Below are 21079 nucleotides of genomic sequence, written 5' to 3' on the forward strand. Positions count from 1 at the left end.
TTTTCTCTTTGTTCCTCTTTCTGTTTTTAAATGGCCTGTTTTCTAATGCCCTGATTCTTTCTTCTGCATTATTTAGTCTGCTGTTGATGCTCTAAGAATTTTTCAATTCTTTTATTGTATACTTCAGCTCCAGGATTTGTTTTTTTTTTTATAGTTTCTATATCTTTATTAAACTTCGCATTTTATTTGTGCATTGTATTCTAGATTTCATTTTGTTGTCTCTCTGTGTTCTCTTGCATATTATTGAGCTTAATACGATATTTCAAATTCTTTTTAGGGCAATTTGTATGTCTCAGTTTCTTTGGGATTCATTAGTGGAACTCATATTTGTTTTCTTTGGTGGTGTCAAGTTGTTTGATTCTTTTTGGTCCATGTAGCTTTGTATTGGTGACTCTGCCTTTGTGCTTCTCTGGGGACATGGAGATATGTGTCTCCCCCAGGTCCCAGGGTGGCAGGACTATTCCTGTACCGTGCCTGAAGGGGCCTGGAGTCAAATCACAGGTCTGCTTCGGGGTTTCACAATTAGAATGACTGATAGATTGTGGCTCTGCAACTGCACTGAGGAATTCATCGCTCAGTGGGGCACTTCTGGGGTTTCCTTCTGGTGGGTTCCTGGAAAAGTAGGGTTTCTCTTAGATCATAGTTGGGAGGGGCTGAAGCCAGATTCCAGAGCCACTTCAAGATCCACAATGAGACTGAGGTCACTGGGCCTATCTCTAGGGGTACATATAGCCATGTCTCCTGTTGGATCCCTGGCAGGCACAACTGCCTCCCGTCCATGGGTACAGTGGGCTAAAGCCAGGTTGTGCGGGCACATTAACCTCTCCAGTCAAGTTTGAGATTGGCGGCCCTTCCTCCAGGTGCATGGAAAGTTATTGCTCCAGCAGGTCTCTGAGTAGGCAGGAGTGTTCCTGGTCTGTGGCTATGAATATATGGGGTAATGTTACAGGGATTTTTTTAGTATTTGCAGTCAGACAAAGGTTGGAGAACTTGCCTGGATTCATGAATGAGCATGTCTCTGCCCAGTCATAGGCAGGCAGGGTGGGCAGCTAATAGGAGCTGGAGTTGGGTCATGGAACAATTCAGTTTACAGCTGGAACTGAGGTTGGCGGACCTATTATCCAAAGCACAGGTTGGCATGACTCTTGCTGGGTTGTTTTCCAACTGGTGATGTTGGCAAGGCCAAATAGGCCATGTCCATAGGCTGTCAAGGGTCAGGGTCTGTTCCTGGGACTGTAGGTAGGACTATGGTTAGCAGGTGTGCCACATGAGTGAGTTTATGCTTGCCTTCTAAAAGCAACCCTCCTTGGTCTTAGATGCTACCAGACTTTTACAGTCTTCTTTCTTCAATCCAAAGTTTCACAAAAGTACTTTTGTCTCTGCTTGCCTGCCAAATTATTATTGCTGAGAAGGGATATGAATGCAGGACTTCCTGTTCTGCTATTTCTAATGTCATTCCTCTATTTCTAATTGGTCTTACAGAAAATTGCTTGTGTACATGAAAAATAATGATAGTATCTGGTAAAGAAATGTAACTATAAAAGTAAAGAAGGCAATGGCACCCTACTCCAGTATTCTTGCCTGGAAAATCCCATGGACGGAGGAGCCTGGTGGGCTGCAGTCCATGGGGTCGGGAAGAGTTGGAGACGACTGAGCGACTTTACTTTCACTTTTCACTTTCATGCATTGGAGAAAGAAATGGCAACCCACTCCAGTGTTCCTGCCTGGAGAATCCCAGGGACAGCGGAGCCTGTTGAGCTGCCATCTGTGGAGTCGCACAGAGTCAGACATGACTGAAGTGACTTAGCAGCAGCAGCAGGACAAAGAATATGAGAGAGGAATGTGATTTACTACTTAAGGATTTTACATTATGCATGAAGTAGTATGATCTAGAACAACCACTGAAAAAATGGTCAAAAACATGAAAGAAGTAAAAGTAATAAGCCAATAATGAAAATGAAAAGGAATCATGGAAAGAATACTCAATCCAGAAACAACCAACTGAAGAGTTAAATGGGCCATAGAACAGGTGGAACAAATAGAGATCAACTAAGGAAATGGTACATTTAAATCCAGGTACAATAGTGTTCCATGTATATTTGAATAAAATCTGTATCTTTAGTTGTTGAATGTTGTATTCTCTAAATGACAACTGGATTAAATTTATTAATATTGTTGTACAATTTTCTGTATCCTCTCTTTTGTAGGTCTGCTTTTTCTGTCAATAACTGAGGAGTGTTCAACTGTCCAAATATGATTGTAGATTTGTCTGTTTCTCTTTTGAGATCTCTCAAGTTTGCTTCATATATTTGAATATATCTTTTAAGTTTATGCACAGTTTGAATTATGATATCTTCTTGTTATATTCATCTTTTTAATTTCATGAAATGTCCTTCTTTGTGTTAAAAATTATAATAGTCTTTTTTTATGCACTTATTTATTTATTTTTTTAATATAAATTTATTTATTTTAATTGGAGGCTAATTACTTTACAATATTGTATTGGTTTTGCCATACATCAACATGAATCTGCCACGGGTGTACACGTGTTCCCCATCCTGAACCCCCTCCCACCTCCCTCCTCATATCATCCCTCTGAGTCATCCCAGTGCACCAGCCCCGAGCATCCTGTATCATGCAACGAACCTGGACTGGCGATTCATTTCACATATGATATTATACATGTTTCAATGCCATTCTCCCAATCATCCCACCCTCGCCCTCTCCCACAGAGTCCAAAAGACTGTTCTATACATCAGTGTCTCTTTTGCTGTCTCACATACAGGGTTATCGTTACCATCTTTCTAAATTCCATATATATGCGTTAGTATACTGTATTGGTGTTTTTCTTTCTGGCTTACTTCACTCTGTATAATAGGCTCCAGTTTCATCCACCTCATTAGAACTGATTCAAATGTGTTCTTTTTAATGGCTGAGTAATACTCTATTGTGTATATGTACCACAGCTTTCTTATCCATTCATCTGCTAAAGGACATCTAGGTTGCTTCCATGTCCTGGCTATTATAAACAGTGCTGCGATGAACATTGGGGTACATGTGTCTCTTTCAATTCTGGCTTCCTCGGTGTGTATGCCCAGCAGTGGGATTGCTGGATCATAAGGCAGTTCTATTTCCAGTTTTTTAAGGAATCTCCACACTGTTCTCCATAGTGGTTGTACTAGTTTGCATTCCTGCCAACAGTGTAAGAGGGCTCCCTTTTCTCTGCATCCTCTCCAGCATTTATTGCTTGTAGACTTTTGGATCGCAGCCATTCTGACTGGTGTGAAATGGTACCTCATAGTGGTTTTGATTTGCATTTCTCTGATACTGAGTGATGTTGAGCATCTTTTCATGTGTTTGTTAGCCGTCTGTATGTCTTCTTTGGAGAAATGTCTATTTAGTTCTTTGGCCCATTTTTTGATTGGGTCATTTTTTTTTCTGGAGTTGAGCTGCAGGAGTTGCTTGTATATTTTTGAGATTAATTCTTTGTCAGTTGCTTCATTTGCTATTATTTTCTCCCATTCTGAAGGCTGTCTTTTCACCTGGCTTATAGTTTCCTTTGTTGTGCAGAAGCTTTTAATTTTAATTAGGTCCCATTTGTTTATTTTTGCTTTTATTTCCACTATTCTGGGAGGTGGGTCATAGAGGATCCTGCTGTGATGTATGTCAGAGAGTGTTTTGCCTATGTTCTCCTCTAGGAGTTTTATAGTTTCTGGTCTTACGTTTAGATCTTTAATCCATTTTGAGTTTATTTTTGTGTATGGTGTTAGAAAGTGTTCTAGTTTCATTCTTTTACAAGTGGTTGACCAGTTTTCCCAGCACCACTTGTTAAAGAGATTGTCTTTAATCCATTGTATATTCTTGCCTCCTTTGTCAACATTATCCTCAATGGTGAAAAATTGAAATTATTTCCCCTAAAGTCAGGAACAAGACAAGGATGCCCACTTTCACCACTACTATTCAACATAGTTTTGGAAGTTTTGGACACAGCAGTCAGAGCAGAAAAAGAAAATAAAAGGAATCCAGATTGGAAAAGAAGAAGTAAAACTCTCACTGTTTGCAGATGACATGATTCTCTACATAGAAAACCCTAAAGACTCCACCAGAAAATTACTAGAGTTAATCAATGCATATAGTGAAGTTGCAGGATATAAAATCAATGCACAGAAATCCCTAGCATTCCTATACACTAATAATGATAAAATAGAGAAATTAAGGAAACAATTCCATTCACCATTGCAACGAAAAGAATAAAATACTTAGGAACATATCTACCTAAAGAAATAAAAGACCTACATATAGAAAACTATAAAACACTGGTGAAAGAAATCAAAGAGGACACTAATAGATGGAGAAATACAGCATGTTCATGGATCAGAAGGATCAATATAGTGAAAAAAAGTATACTATAGTATACTGTATACCAAAGCAATAGTATACTTTGGTAAAAGTATACTATATACCAAAGCAATCTATAGATTCAATGCAATCCCTATCAAGCTACCAGTAGTATTTTTCACAGAGCTAGAACAAGTAATTTCACAATTTGTATGGAAATACAAAAAACTTCGAATAGCCAAAGCAATCTTGAGAAAGAAGAATGGAACTGGAGGAATCAACCTGCCTGACTTCAGGCTCTACTACAAAGCCACAGTCAACAAGACAGTATGGTACCGGCATAAAGACAGAAATACAGATCAATGAAATAAAAATTAAAATAGTCTTGATGTCTTGCTTGCCTTGTATTAATATGACCACCACTTTCTGTTATGGTATGCCTTTGTCTCTTCTATTACTTATAACCTTTTTTAGCATGTTATTTTCAGATAATTTCAACATTACAGAAGAATTTTGAAAATGTTGCTGAACTGAAAGCTTTTTCCCCAAATTCTTCAGTTTTTGAAATGTTGCCATATTGACTTTATTACTTCCTTTCTCCCTTCTTTACTGTTTCTCTATATGTACCTATGTGTGTTTAGCATTTTAATCTCTTATGGTTCATATTAATTTTAATTAGCTAGTTAAGATTTTTCTGTTTTCTGTGTATAGTTTCCATTTTTCCTTTTGTAATAAGTAATGTTTGTATTAAAGTACTTTGAGACCATGTATTTATTCTTTTGGTTACTAGATGTCTTTCACTATAGTATTCATTAATGATTCTTGCCTGAATCAGTTTTTTTTTCTCTGATAATTTAGCTAATATGGGATTTTTCATTCCTTAAGGGGCTACTTTGTTGGTGCAGCAGTGAAGAATCTGCCTGGAGTGCAGAAGACTCAGGTTCAGTCCTGGGTCAGGAAGATCCCCTAGAGGAGGAAATGGCACTCACTCCAGTGTTCTTGCTGGGACAATCCCATGGAGGAGAGGGAGAGGAGAGAAGAGGAGCTTGGGAGCTACAGTCTTTGGAGTCACAAAGACTCAGACACCACTGAGCAACTCTCTGTGTGTGTGAGTCGCTCAGTCACATCTGACTCTTTGTGACCCCATAAACTGTAGCCTCCAGGGCTCCTGTGTCCATGGAATCCTCCAGGCAAGAATACAGGAGTGGGTTGCCATTCTCTTCTCTGGGGAGCAACTGAACATGTCAGTATGTTATTACTTCACATTCTGTATTAGGGAGTCCTTCTGTATTACCTATTTACCTGTCTGTTTATCTTTCTATCTGTCTACCTTTGGTCTCCTATTATTGTATTAGACTCATAGATTTTTACATCATTCAGTCAAGTTGTTCCTTTAATGACCTTATTCATTTTGATGCTCAGATGGTCCCAGATGTAGCTGGTGTAAGCTACCTCAAGCTGGCTCATATGACGTGTTGATGCACTTTTATCATTTTGGGCAAATTTCCTAACTTAATCATGAGACCATTAATTTTTTCAAGGAGCTCAGTTCTTTTTAGTGCTGAATGGCATCTTGACAGTAAGATCTGGCCATGTGTCCTTGTATTTAAAATGTGTCAGTTTGAATCAACAGGTAGCTAGGTATCGGTTTTTTATTCATTCTGCCTAATTAGAATATTTATTCTATTACATTAACTGATTTAGTGATTTATGTGGATTTAAGTCTTGGATCTAGCTATTGTTTTTCTATTCCATTCTTTTTTTTTTAAGCTCCTTTTGTTCCCCCTGTTTTCCTTCCTTCTTCTAGATTACCGTCTTTTAGTATTATCATTTAGTTTCTCTATTGGCTTACTGGAGTATAACTTTTAACTTTATTTATTATTTGTTTGTATTTGTTCTGGGAATTACAATGTATATCCTTAAGTTATTAGTTTATCTTGAATAATGATATGTCACTTTACATGTAATTTAAGAATCTTATAGCAGTATAGTATAATTTACCTTTATACTTACTTTTTTAATGTGGTTGGTATATACTTATACAGTTATTTTTAAACGCTAAATATGTTACTGTTTGTGCTTTGAACATTTAATTGTATTTTAAAATTCAAGAAGGAAAAGTAGTTCGTTATACTCATCCACAGATTTGCTATTTCCAGGCCTTCTCATTCTTTCTTACAGATCTATGTTATGACTTGGTGTCATTTTCTTTCAATGTGAAGAATTCTTTTAGTTATTCTTTTAGTGTATATCTGCTGGTTTTAGATTTTCTTAGCTTTTGTTTATCTAAAAATATTTTTTCATCTGTTTTCAAAGTTCTCCCTTTCCCAACCCCTTAAAGATGTTATTCCTCTGTTTGCTTTGATTGTTTCTGAAGAGAGATAAGCCAGTAGTCTTACTGTTATTCATCTAAATGTATTGCCTTCTTTTTCTGGTTGTCTTTAAGGTTTCTTCTTTATCTTTGCATTTTGCAGTGTTTGATTTTCTTGTGAGATTTCATTTGCATCAGTTCTTTTGGGGTTGTGTTAAACTTCTGAGATCTGTAGGTTGAGATCTTTTATTAGGGTTGGAGATGATGTTGCCAGTTTCCCCTTAAATATGTCTCTTTTCTCATTTCTCCTTTTGCAACTCATTGTGTTGTTCAGTTGTTCAGTCATGTTCGACCCCATGGACTGCAGCCAGCCAGGCTTCACTGTGCCTCCTAGCTGCTAAATATATCATTCAGATTTCATCATTACTTGAGTGAACTGAATGTGAGTCTCAGTTTTTATTAGTTTCAAATTACTTATGATTTCAGTTCTAAAAATTCTGTTGTAGAGTCTCTTTGTCCTTAAGACTCTGAAATTCCAAAGCTTCTATCCAGGGGCTTATCTCTGATTTTAACAGGATTTGAGTTGGGCTGGGTTTCAGCTTTGATTGGTTTTTACTCTCCTTTGGATTGAATTGCGTAGAACCTTGGACTCTAAACCCTTTGCAAAATGTGCAACATTTCTCTCTGATTTCTAGCACTCCCCATCCCCACCCCCACCCCACCCCCACCCACCATTTCTTATGGAACCGAATTGTTTTAGGGAAGAATTTTGGGTTAGTATGTTTATTTTTGCTTAGAGGCTCTTCCAAGATTACAGTCCAAAATAGCAGCCCACACTATTAAAGGATTGCATGGTTTGTTCTTGTTGTTGTTGCTTTTTTTTTTTTTTCATTCCACCAACGTCTCTCAGCATATGACTGTTTCACTCTCTCATCTCTGTGTATCCAGATTAGACAACTGGCCTTAGATATGAAGGTGATGGCTGCTTTTTGCTCATCTTTCAAGAGCTTTATCTCAGTGTGCAGTTTAATTCAGTTATGCATCTTTGTGTATATTATACTTCATTAATATTAAAGGAAAATACAACTTTTAGCTTAGACCTAGCTTTCTTCTGCTTTTGAAGGTAATGACAGCGTTTCTTGATCTTTGACATCGTATCTAAGAATAGAATTTCTACCAGATCTTCTTAAAGCATAATAGAAATATGTAATGTAAGTAGAATGCTAGGTGGGTGATTACTATCAGAGTCACCAGATTATTTTGGGCCCCTGTGTTCATCACTTGTATAGCAACCTGTACTTATTCATTACACATACTGTAATTGATATGATATAACTGTGAGTCTGACATATGAAGGCAGGAACCATGAATATTTCTTTGCTATTGTAAATACAGTATTCCATCAACACAAGTGTAACTTCAATATCTCTTCACCATTGTAATTTCAATACTCCATTAACACATTTTTGTAATGAAGTTTTAAATTCAATAACATTTTTGGAAAGGGTGGCAATAGGCCAGAGTTTATCATTCAGTAAATATATCCTGTAAGAATATTTTGAGGTATCTTTTTTTCCCCTAACTGAATTTCCTACCTGGATTCCTTGCAGTCTTCTTTATTTCAAATAATTTTCTCTTCTGCATAATAATCTAATTTGTGTACATATTTAGTAATTTAAGATTTTTAATTGAACTATATACTAAGGCTCTGATATTCTGTAGAAAGAGAAATCAATAAGATAAAATTTGTGACCTTTGCTCACAAGCAATAAATTACTGAAAAAGAACTGCGTACAAGTCTTTCAGATCAGATCAGTCCCTCAGTCGTGTCCGATCTTTGCAACCCCATGAATCGCAGCACACCAGGCCTCTCTGTCCATCACCAGCTCCCGGAGTTCACCCAGACTCACGTCCATTGAGTCAGTGATGCCATCCAGCCATCTCATCCTCTGTCGTCCCCTTCTCCTCCTGCCCGAGTCTTTTCCAAGGAGTCAACTCTTCGCATGAGGTGGCCAAAGTACTGGAGTTTCAACTTTAGCATCATTCCTTCCAAAGAAATCCCAGGGCTGATCTCCTTCAGAATGGACTGGTTGGATCTCCTTGCAGTCCAAGAGACTCTCAAGAGTCTTCTCCAACACCACAGTTCAAAAGCATCAATTCTTCGGCGCTCAGCCTTCTTCACAGTCCAACTCTCACATCCATACATGACCACTGGAAAAACCATAACCTTAACTAGATGAACCTTTGTTGGCAAAGTAATGTCTCTGCTTTTGAATATGCTATCTAGGTTGGTCATAACTTTCCATCCAAGGAGTAAGTGTCTTTTAATTTCATGGCTGCAGTCACCATCTGTAGTGATTTTGGAGCCCAGAAAAATAAAGTCTTGACACTGTTTCCACTGTTTCCCCATCTATTTCCCGTGAAGTGATGGGACCGGATGCCATGATCTTTGTTTTCTGAATGTTGAGCTTTAAGCCCACTTTTTCACTCTCCACTTTCACTTTCATCAAGAGGCTTTTGAGTTCCTCTTCACTTTCTGCCATAAGGGTGGTGTCATCTGCATATCTGAGGTTATTCATATTTCTCCTGGCAATCTTGATTCCAGTTTGTGTTTCTTCCAGCCCAGCGTTTCTCATGATGTACTCTGCATAGAAGTTAAATAAACAGGGTGACAATATACAGCCTTGATGTACTCCTTTTCCTATTTGGAACCAGTCTGTTGTTCCATGTCCAGTTCTAACTGTTGCTTCCTGACCTGCATACAAATTTCTCAAGAGGCAGATCAGGTGGTCTGGTATTCCCATCTCTTTCAGAATTTTCTACACTTTATTGTGATCCACACAGTCAAAGGCTTTGGCATAGTCAATAAAGCAGTAATGTTTTTCTGGAACTCTCTTGCTTTTTCCATGATCCAGAGGATGTTGGCAATTTGATCTCTGGTTCCTCTGCCTTTTCTAAAACCAGCTTGAACATCAGGAAGTTCACGGTTCACATATTGCTGAAGCCTGGCTTGGAGAATTTTGAGCATTACTTTACTAGCGTGTGAGATGAGTGCAATTGTGCGGTAGTTTGAGCATTCTTTGGCATTGCCTTTCTTTGGGATTGGAATGAATACTGACCTTTTCCAGTCCTGTGGCCACTGTTGAGTTTTCCACATTTGCTGGCATATTGAGTGCAGCACTTTCACAGCATCATCTTTCAGGATTTGGAATAGCTCAACTGGAATTCCATCACCTCCACTAGCTTTGTTCATAGTGATGCTTTCTAAGGCCCACTTGACTTCACATTCCAGGATGTCTAGTATTATTGCAATACTGACTTTATTTTGAAGAAATATTTGTCTCAAAAGGGTATCTTTTATAGAGAGACATCTTGGGTGACACTTTTAGGGGCTTGTGAAAGATACATAGTTCTGGAATTTTGTTTGTTGATTGTAAGATTTATTTTTAAAACTTTGCTTGTAAAGATAGCTTTGGAGTTATTTTCTTTATGTTTAGTTTCCTTTACTGAATAAAAAGTATCATTATTGATCACTTTTGTAATAGTAAGGATTATAAAACATTTAGGTAGAATTACATTATTGGTTTATTTTCGAAGCCAGGGGAAAAGAGAGTGCCAAGATAGATGTAGGGAATTAAGAAGTACATACTACTGTGATTGGACTAATAACCTGCAAGGATAAGTTGTACAGCACAGGGAATATGGCCAATGTTTTATAACTTTAAGTGGAATATAATCTTTAAAAATTTTGATTCATTTTGTTGTCTACCTGAAAGTAATAAAATCTTATAAATCAATAATAAAGGTGAGAAATGGTAGAGACCTAGTAGATGCTGAAGAGATCAAGAAGCGATGGAAAGAATCCACAGAACTATACAGAAAAGATTTTAATGTACTGGATTCCTACAATGGTGTGCTCAGTCACCCAGAGCCAGACATTCTGGAGTGCAGAGTCAACTGCTGTTAATAAAGCTAGTGGATGTGACAGAATTCCAGTAGAACTATTCAAAACCCTAAAGGATGATGCCTTCAAAGTGTTGCATTCAATATGCCAGCAAATCTAGAAGACCCAGCAGTGGCCACAGGACTGGAAAAGGTCAGTCCTCATCCCATTTCCCAGGAAGGGTAGTATTAAAGAATGTGCTAACCATCAGACAGTTGCACTCATCTCTCATGAGGTCATGCTTAAAATCTTGCATGTTAGGTTCAGCATTATGTGAACCAAGAACTTCCAGATGTCCACTCTGGATTTAGAAAAGGAAGAGGAACCAGAGATCAAATTGCCAACAGTCTCTGGGTCATAGAGCAGGTTAGGGAATTCCAGAAAAACATCTACCTCTTTTTTATCGACTACGCTAAAGCCTTTGACTGTGTGAATCATAAAAAACTGTTGGAAGCTCTTAAAGAGATGGGAATACCAGACCATCCTACCTATCTCCTGAGAAACCTGTTTGCAGGTCAAGAAGCAACAGTTAGAACCCTATATGGAGCAACTGATCGGTTCAAGATTGAGAAAGGAACACGACAGGGCTGTCTGCTGTCTCCCTCTTTGCTTAACCTATACACTGAGCACATCATGAGAAATGCTGGGCTGGATGAGTTGCAGACTGAAATCAAGGTAGACAGGAGAAACATCAACAACCTCAGATATGCAGATGATGCCACTCTAATGGCAGAAAGCGAAGAGGAACCTCTTGGTGAAGGTGAAGGAGAAGAGTGAAAGAGCCTGCTTAAAACTAAGTATTATAAAACTAAGATCATGGCATCCAGCCCTATACTTCATGGCAAATAGAAGGGGAAAATGTGGAAACAGTGACAGAATTCCTCTTCTTGGGCTCTAAAATCACTGTGGATGGTGACTGCAGCCATGAAATCAGATGATTGTTTCTTGGCAGGAAAGCAATGACAAATCTAGACAACATGTGAAAAACAGACATTGCAGTACCAACAAAAGTCTGTAGAATCACAGCTGTGGGCTTCCCAGCGGTCTCATACAGCTATGAGAGCTGAACTGTAAGAAAGGCAGAGCACCACAGAATTGATGCCTTCGAACTGTGGTGCTGGAGAAGACTCCTGAAAGTCCCTTGGACAGCAAGGAGATCAAGCTGGTCAATCTTAAGGGAAATCAACCCTGAATTCTTGGAAGGACTGATGCTGAATCTCCAGTATTTTGGTCATCTGATGCTAACAGCCAACTCATTGGAAAAGTCCCTGATGCTGGGAAAGATTCAGGGCAGAAGGAAGATAGGGTGTCAGAGGATGAGGTGGCTGGGTGGAATCACCAATGCAATGGACATGAACTTGGGCGAGCTTTGGGAGATAGTGAGGGTCGGGAAGGCCTGGCGTGTTGCAATCCATGGGGTTACAAAGAGTTGGACGTGACTGGGCAACTGAACAAGGAGAAGACATAATATGAAATATGATGACATAGGAGCAGAGATATTTTTCTTTTTTTTAGGAGCCTTTATCAGCTAATTGTGCAGGAAGGCTACAGAGAGATCAGCTTGAAAAATTATGAATATTAACTGTGAAGGAATTTGAATGTGTGGGAGAAATAAAGGTTTCAGGACACAGAATCATGTTAGAGGATTCTTCATGAGAGGTAGTGTAGCATAGTGTTTAAGTGTTGTTGGCTTTAGATCTAGACTGCCTTATTAAAATCTTTTTTTATTTTTTTTGCTATCTGCTCAATACTAAAATTATTTCTCATGGTTATTGTGAAGGTTGAATGAATTTTTATACATTAAAGTATTTAGAACCTAATTTTTGAAGTACAATAAATATTTCCTGCAGTTATTATTAGTATTATTCAAGTACTACTGGAGCCTTGTTTGCAAAATAATTCTCCTACCTATGACTGACTCTTGATACTTCCTTTTTAGCTCAACTGAAGTTGATGACATGATTCGTAAATCAACAAACCTGTTGCTAACTAGGACTCTCAGCAACTCTCTGCAGAATGTCATTAAAAGGAAGAATATTGGACTTACTGAGGTAACTCTGCTATTATTGGAGCCAGTCAAGGCAATATGTGAATAGATCTCCTAAGCCCTAGGGCTTGTGTGTTAATTAATTACAATTTTCTGTGTGGTCTGTCATGTTCTTCATGGGATCATGGTGAAAGTGCAAAATAAATTCCTTGTATTTTTCATTTGTTGCCTTGGAGAAATCCAGTATTTTTTGGAAAAGTCACTTTTCTCTCTCTCATATCTTCACTAATTTAACTGGTTTTCCTTTCTGAGGTTATTGGGTTAAATTTCTATTATTTGCAATTGATTATATATTTTATAAACATTGTTGATTGGAGAATAGAGTCAATGTCAGGATCCTGTTTAAAATAATGGCACTTTGAGTACAACATACAGTATGAAATCACATTTTGCCTACATAAGTCACTGATGCCAGGGATATTAGCATTCATAGTCATTGGTTAGTGTTAGATTCAGATTTTGTTTTTGAGAAACATTAGGAATATGAATAGTAAATTACTCTTAATTAGCATGTAACTGGGAATTTAGGATTGAGGAAATGTGAGAGAAAGGCAGTTGTCACATTTCTGTGGAAGCTTACACAATCTCACAAAGGATGAAGGGATATTGTACATATGTTGAGAACAGTATCTTTGCAAACCGAATATCTGATGCATTGTCTTAAGTCCTAAAATTTAGAAAGATGTGAAATTTCCTTTTCTTAGAAACCCAGGTTTGTGTAGGAGCCTCAAACTGCCACTTTATGGAAATCATAGTGCCAAAAATGAGAGATGGTAAGAATCTTATTCACAAGCAAAGGGAAAGGCTGTTGGCCATCTGCTTTACCTATGTAGGTGGTGTAGTTTCAAATTCAGTTGGTCTAGAAAATTGACATTTTTAGGTATATGTTACCAAGGATGAACATCAGAAAGTGATTAACGATACTGACCCATAGGTAAATATAGCTGGAAGCCAGGTGAACATCTATTGTTACTTCTGATTTTGGAGTGATTGTTTCTTTCCCTGTGTTAATATTTTAAAATACTGTATTATAATATATAAATAGTGTATTACAACATGGGACATTGGCAGTGATTGAATTCTACTTATAACCAACTTATTTTTATAGTTTAAAGTCACATTTGACATTATTAGACAATCCCTTCACTTTGCAATGCTTTGTTTCTGTTGCCTGATCTAGAAGTGTTAGTTATTGCCATTATGTGTCTGAGGATAGGCTAACTTCTTTTGTAATCAGGAACGCTACAAAAAACCAAGTTCGACTGAAAATTTGGCAGTCCTTCTATTTTGTAGACTATTCTGTTCTCCTTTTCTGAATCCCAAGTAAGACAAGAAATTTATTTATTTTACGAACTGCTGCTGCTGCTGCTGCTAAGTCGCTTCAGTCATGTCCGACTCTTTGCGACCCCATAGAGGCAGCCCACCAAGCTCCCCCATCCCTGGGATTCTCCAGGCAAGAACACTGGAGTGGGTTGCCATTTCCTCCTCCAATGCATGAAAGTGAAAAGTGAAAGTGAAGTCGCTCAGTTGTATCCGACTCTTAGCAACCCCATGGACTGCAGCCCACCAGGCCCCTCCGTCCATGGGATTTTCCAGGCAAGAGTACTGGAGTGGGGTGCCATTGCCTTCTCTGATTTTATGAACTACTTCTGCATTAAAGCTCTTGATGTAATTCTGCTTCTTGCCATCTTAAAAGCCGTTTTATTTAATTATTTAATTTTTATTGAAGTTTAGTTGATTTATACTACTGTGTTAGTTTCATGTATCCAAAAAAAAAAAAAAAAAAGAAATCCATTTTAAACAAGTAGCATAGCAGGAATGTGGTGTGGTAGAAAGAGCTTTGGCCACAGAAGACTCTGGATTTAGTTATGACTATGCCATTGATTTACTGTAGCGTCTTAAAAGAAGACCTAACTCCTTAGCTCTTCATTTTTTCTGACTCCATTGTTCTTTTCAAGGGTACTGTACAGATCAACTAACAACAGGAAGAAGCAGTAGGAGCTTGTCAAGAAGGACTGTATCACATTTCTTGACATTATTTCACTGAATGCTAAATGTTATTGCTAAGTCATTGGATTGTTTTAGGAAAAAATACTTTTGTTATCAAAATCTTTGCATATGCATGAAGGAACATCCACACATATTTATTTATTTTGGCTATGATGGTTGTGTGTACACACAACTAGTGATTTTTTTCATCACCAAGTAAATCTTTGACTAACTTCACCTTTTATGAAAGGGAGGACATTATATCTTCCTTTATAGGTAACTGAAGTGATTTTTACATCTGAAATCATCATCATAATAGGCAATGTATGTGTAACAATTTATATTCTTCAGGGGCTATTCACATATAATCACCTTATCTAAATAAGGTGATTTAGCACAATAACATTTGAAGCAGGTTGGGCATATATTATTACTCCCTTTTTATAGAAGGTATAATTAAGGTTCAAGGAGAATGCCTAAGCGAGCAAAATGATAGAAATGAGGCTTGAGTTCAGGTTATTTTTTCCCCAAACTTACTAATATTTACTATATTGTATTTTCTCCCATATTGACTTAATTATTCTATCATAACAAGGATAGAGATTTTTATAGGAGGTCCATGGTAATATGGAAATGGTTCTGCTTATAGATGATTTTCCGAGATCAGTCAAGATCGGGCGCGTTCAGTGGCAGAAAGCGAAGAGGAACTAAAAAGCCTTTTGATGAAGGTGAAAGAGGAGAGTGAAAAAGTTGGCTTAAAACTCAACATTCAGAAAACGAAGATCATGGCATCTGGTCCCATCACTTCATGGGAAATAGATGGGGAAACAGTGGAATCAGTTTCAGACTTAATTTTTTGGGGCTCCAAAATCACTGCAGATGGTGACTGCAACCATGAAATTAAAAGACGCTTACTCCTTGGATGAAAAGTTATGACCAACCTAGACAGCATATTGAAAAGCAGAGACATTACTTTGCCAACAAAGATCCATCTAGTTAAGGCTATAGTTTTTCCAGTGGTCATGTATGGATGTGAGAGTTGGACTGTGAAGAAAGCTGAGTGGCGAAGAATTGATGCTTTTGAACTGTGGCTTTGGAGAAGACTCTTGAGAGTCCCTTGGACTGCAAGGAGATCCAACCAGTCCATTCTGAAGGAGATCAGCCCTGGGATTCCTTCTGAGGGAATGATGCTGAAGCTGAAACTCCAGTACTTTGGCCACCTCATGCGAAGAGTTGACTCCTTGGAAAAGACTCTGATGCTGGGAGGGATTGGGGGCAGGAGCAGAAGGGGACGACAGAGGATAAGATGGCTGGATGGCATCACTGACTCGATGGACGTGAGTCTGAGTGAACTCCAGGAGTTGGTGATGGACAGGGAGGCCTGTTGTGCTGCGATTCATGGGGTCGCAAAGAGTCGGACACGACTGAGTGACTGAACTGAACCAATAGATGATTTTGTAATATATCCAGTCAAATGATAGAAGTATTGTAAGCACTCAAAACTCACAAGAGTCCTATTTTTGGTTACCAGACAGACAATGCTTTTAGCATTTAAAAGCTCACATAACTTAATGTCTTCCTGCCTATCTTGATGCGCGATTATATGCCATCTCATCTCTTATTTTTTTCTGTCCATATACTCTATCCTTTTATCTCTTTCTCTCTATAAACTAGCTTTTATGCCTTTCACAAGACTTCTTTACTTCCCACGTTAAGCCAACTCAACATTACCTTTCATTTCTAGCCTGTAATGTAACTTGAATGCCCTAACTCTCAGACCCTAAGTGATGATCTACATACAGTTCAGTCAGCACGTACAGCTGTTTCCTAGGGATTATTCTTCCAGGTCTGTGAGAAGGTTAGCTGAGCAGCAGTGAAGAGTGTATGTTTTAAAGCAGACTGCATGGGTTCCAGTTCTGGTTTTCTTTAATAAATATGATCCTGGGTAGATTACTTGGGTTTATGTGAAAAATGGGGACAAGAGTAGCATGTATTTCATAAGATTTCTGTGAAGATAAAATGAACAGATAAGTGCTTAGCATAGTTCCTGTTTCATAGCAAATACTCAATACATATTGCCTATTATTAAAAAAGAGGTCTGGCAGATAGGGTGGTGGTTAGGGCTGGTACAGAAATGGAATTTTTCTGTTAAGAAAAGTCAGAAGACTAGAGCAAGATGTCCTATTAAGGTAAATAATTTTTAAAATTAACTCCTACTCTGTGACAGGCACTGATCTAAGTCTTAAGAATAAATAAGTAAAGAACAATAAGAACAACAACAAAAGAGATTTTTGCTTATATTCTAGTGGCAGAAAAGAGATAATAAAGAGTAAATAAAATAAATAAGTAAATCATCTAGTATGATGAAAGGTCTTGAGTTCTATAGATGAAGAGAAAGAACCTGGGTTAAGGAAATCAGGAGTCTGCTGGAGGTTCAAGGTTGGTCTTACCAAAAAGAGCAGCATATTGACAATAATTTATCATTGAAGAAGAAAGAGTATTCTTGGCAGAAGTTAGAACTAGAGCAAAGGTCTGAAAGTAGTTAAGTTATTGGCAAGTTTAGGGAATAATAAGGAAGCTAAAGTAGCTGGACTGGAGTGATCTAGGGGAAGAGAAAGAGGAGATTAAATCAAAGAGGTACCTGGGATTCATGCTAGGCCATTAAAAAGTGTTTGGCTGTTGTTTTGTATGAAAAGGGATGCCATGGCAGGATTTTGATAGTGGCATGATCTGGCATATCCAGAAAGGATCACATTGACTATGGTATTGAGAATTAAATGTATGGTAAAAACAGGGAGACCAGTTAGGAGGCTATTACAGTAATCCTGCAAGATTTGATGGAAGCTTGGGGATAGAGGTGATGACAAGTGGTCCTATTTGGACTGTATACTCAGTATGGTTTCCTGATGGTTAGATGTAAAGAAAGCAAGAAAATGAGAAATTGATACTTTTCAATATTTTCAAGTGAGCAACTAGAATGCTGCATATAACATGTGCTTTGATAGGAAAAATTTGAAGTAGAGCTAAATTTGGGGTAAAGGAAGATTGGGAATTTGGTACTGGATATATTATATTTGTAGTGTTATTAAACATAGTTTGAGATACTGAGTTAACAGATATATATATGAATTTAGTTTGAGAAAGTGATTTGACCTAGAGATAAAAAGTTGGGACCATAAAAATTATGTTTATAACCACCTGACTGCATAATATTACTTTATTTGTAAAGATGCAGAGAAATAGAGGAAAACAATAGAATGGGAGAGACTACAGATCTCTTGCAGAAAATTAGAGATACCAAGGGAACATATCATGCAAAGGGAAAGAAAGTGAAAGTGAAAGTTGCTCAGTCATGTCCAACTCTTTGCAACCCCATGGACTATAGAGTTCATGGAATTCTCCAGGCAACAATACTGGAGTGGGAGGCCTTTCCCTTCTCCAGGGGAACATCCCAACCCAAGGATCGAACCCAGGTCTCCCACATGCAAAGATGGGCACAATAAATGACAGAAACAGTATGGACCTAACAGAAGCAGAAGATATTAAGAAGTGGCAAGAATACACAGAAGAACTATACAAAACAGGTCTTAATGACCCAGATAACCATGATGGTGTGATCACTCACCTAGAGCCAGATATCTTAGAGTGTGAAGTCAAGTGGGCCTTAGGAAGCATCACTACAAACAAAGCTAGTGGAGGTGATGGAATTCCAGCTAAGCTACTTCAAGTCCAAAAAGATGATGATGTTAAAGTGCTGCATTCAGTGTGTCAGCAAGTTTGGAAAACGCAGCAGCGGCCACAGGACTGGAAAAGGTCAGTTTTCAAAGAAGGGCAGTGGGAAAGAATTCAAATTACCACAAAATTGTACTCATTTCACATACTAGCAAAGTAATACTCAAAAATCTTCAAGCTAGGCTTCAACAGTATGTGAACGAAGACTCCCAGAAGTTCAAACTGGATTTAGAAAAAGGCAGAGGAACCAGAGATCAAATTGCCACTCTCCATTGGATCATAGAAAAAATAAGACAATTCTAGAAAAAAATCTACTTCTGCTTTATTGACTACACTGAAGCCTTTGACTGTGTGAATCACAACAAACTGTGGGAGATTCTTCAAGAGATGGGAATATCAGACCACCTTACCTGCCTCCTGTGAAACCTGTATGCAGGTCAAGAAGTAACAGTTAGAACTGGACATAGAACAATGGCTGGTTCTAAATTGGGAAGGGAAAACATCAGGACTGTATATTGTTACCCTGCTTATTTAACTTATATGCAGAGTACATCATGTGAAATGCTGGGCTGGGTGAAGCACAAGCTGGAATCAAGATTTCCGAGAGAAATATCAATAACCTCAGATACGCAGATGACACTACCCTTTCAGCAGAAAGCAAAGAGGAACTAAAGAGTCTCTTGATGAAAGTGCAAGAGGAGAGTGAAAAACTTAACATTCAAAACTCAACATTCACAAAACAAAGATAATGGCATCTGGTCCCATCACTTCATGGAAAATGAATGGGGAAACAGTGGAAACAGTGACAGATTTTATTTTCTTGGGCCCCGAAATCACTGCAGATGGTGACTCTAGCAATGAAATGAAAAGACGCTTACTCCTTGGAAGGAAAGTTATGACCAACCTAGACAGCGTATTGAAAAGCAGAGACATTACTTTGCCAACAAAGGTCCATCTAGTTAAAGCTATGGTTTTTCCAGTCTGTCTGGATATGGGAGTTGGGTTGTGAAGAAAGCTGAGTGCCGAAAAATTGATGCTTTTGAACCATGATGTTGGAGAAAACTCTTGAGAGTCCCTTGGACTGCAAGGAGATCAAAGCAGTTAATCCTAAAGGAAATTGATCCTGAATATTCATTGGAAGAACTGATGCTGAAGCTCGAATACTTTGGCCACCTGTTGAGAAGAGCTGACTCATTGGATAAACCCTGAAAGAGCACACAGCAGCAGGGTGAAAGACCATGGAAAGGAAGATTGAAGGCAGGAGGAGAAGGGGACAATAGAGGACGAGATGGTTGGGTGGCATTACCGACTCAATGGATATGAGTTTGAGCAAGCTCCAGTAGATGGTGAAGAACAGAGAAGCCTGGTGTGCTGCAGTCCATGGAGTCACAAAGATTGGGATGTGACTGAGTAGGTGCACAACAATTTATAAAAATGGAGAAGAAGATAAAGAATTGAACCCTTGGACTTTTTAGTATTAAGAAATCAGGAGAAAAGAGGAATCTGGAATGGAGGATGGGAAAGAGCTACTAGGGAAGTAAAAAGGTAACAACAAAAACAAACAAAAACCCCACAAAACTCAAGAGTGTAGTGTCCTGGAAGTCAATGAAGAAAGTATATCAAAAAGGAAGGAGTGGTCAATTATGATAATAATTTGTGATACTTCAGGTAATTGAGGATTAAGATTTACCATTGGATGTAGCAACTTGGTGTAAGATGGTGACCTTGATAGGAGCATTATTAATAGAATGATGTTAGGAAACTCTTCATGAAGTAGATTTAAAAGAGAAGGAGTTCTTCACAGAAGAATTTCAAATAAACTATATGGATATTACCCCTCCAGGGCTGGAGCTTTGCTTCATACCCCTTGGGTAGGTTGTTCTTAGTGACTTACTTCCTAAAAGCGGAGTGTTGAAGGAGGGAAATGCTGCTTTACAGTGAGCAAATCTGACACACTATTTAAGTCAGGTAATCAAGATTATCACCAATTCAGTGGACATGAGTTTGAGGAAACTCTGGGAGATAAAACGCTGGAGATGAGAGGAAACTCAAGGGAAGCCTGGTGTGCTGCATTCATGGGGTCACAAAGAGTTGACATGACTGAGTGACTGAACAACAACAAAATATTTTAACATCATCAGTTATAAGCAGTGTTGATGGCATGTACCTTCAATATGATGTGATAAGGTATTTTACCTCTCTGGTCTTCCTTCCAAACCCATGATGTTAGTCTATCCATGAGAAAAACATTAAACAAAACCAAATTGAAGGATATTCTACAAAATACCCAACCAGTACTCCTCAAAACTTCATGATCAACAAAAACAAGGGAAGTGTGAGGAGGCTAAGGAGACAAGATAAATAAATGTAATGTGGTATCTTAGATGGGCTCCTGAAAACAGTAAAGAACATCAGATGAAAACTAATTAGACCTAAAGAAGGTGTGTTGTTCAGTTATTGGCTTCTGTCATAGCTCAGTTGGTAAAGAATCTGCCTCCAATTCAGGAGACCCCAATTTGATTCCTGTGTTGGGAAGATTTGCTGGAGAAGGAATAGGCTACCCACTCTAGTATTCTTGGGCTTCCCTTGTAGCTCAGCTTTGTTTGTAGTGATGCTTTCTAAGGCCCACTTGACTTCACATTCCAGGATGTCTGGCTCTAGGTCAGTGATCACACCATCGTGATTATCTGGGTCGTGAAGATCTTTTTTGTACAGTTCT

At 38.3% G+C, this 21079-nt stretch overlaps 1 protein-coding gene across 5 annotated transcripts in view; it reads left to right on the forward strand.

Moving 5' to 3' along the window:
- The window catches only part of EXOC6B (exocyst complex component 6B), a 721824-nt gene that overhangs the window by 406069 nt on the left and 294676 nt on the right, over window positions 1-21079 (forward strand). For all 5 annotated transcript variants that reach the window (XM_005212511.5, XM_024999183.2, XM_059891507.1 and 2 more), the window contains exon 16: window positions 12532-12643. In XM_005212511.5, coding sequence (XP_005212568.1) covers window positions 12532-12643 — 112 coding nt within the window. The remainder of the gene's footprint in view (window positions 1-12531; window positions 12644-21079) is intronic.

The sequence above is a fragment of the Bos taurus genome, chromosome 11 (genome assembly GCF_002263795.3).
Source record: "Bos taurus isolate L1 Dominette 01449 registration number 42190680 breed Hereford chromosome 11, ARS-UCD2.0, whole genome shotgun sequence".
Classification (NCBI taxonomy): domain Eukaryota; kingdom Metazoa; phylum Chordata; class Mammalia; order Artiodactyla; family Bovidae; genus Bos; species Bos taurus.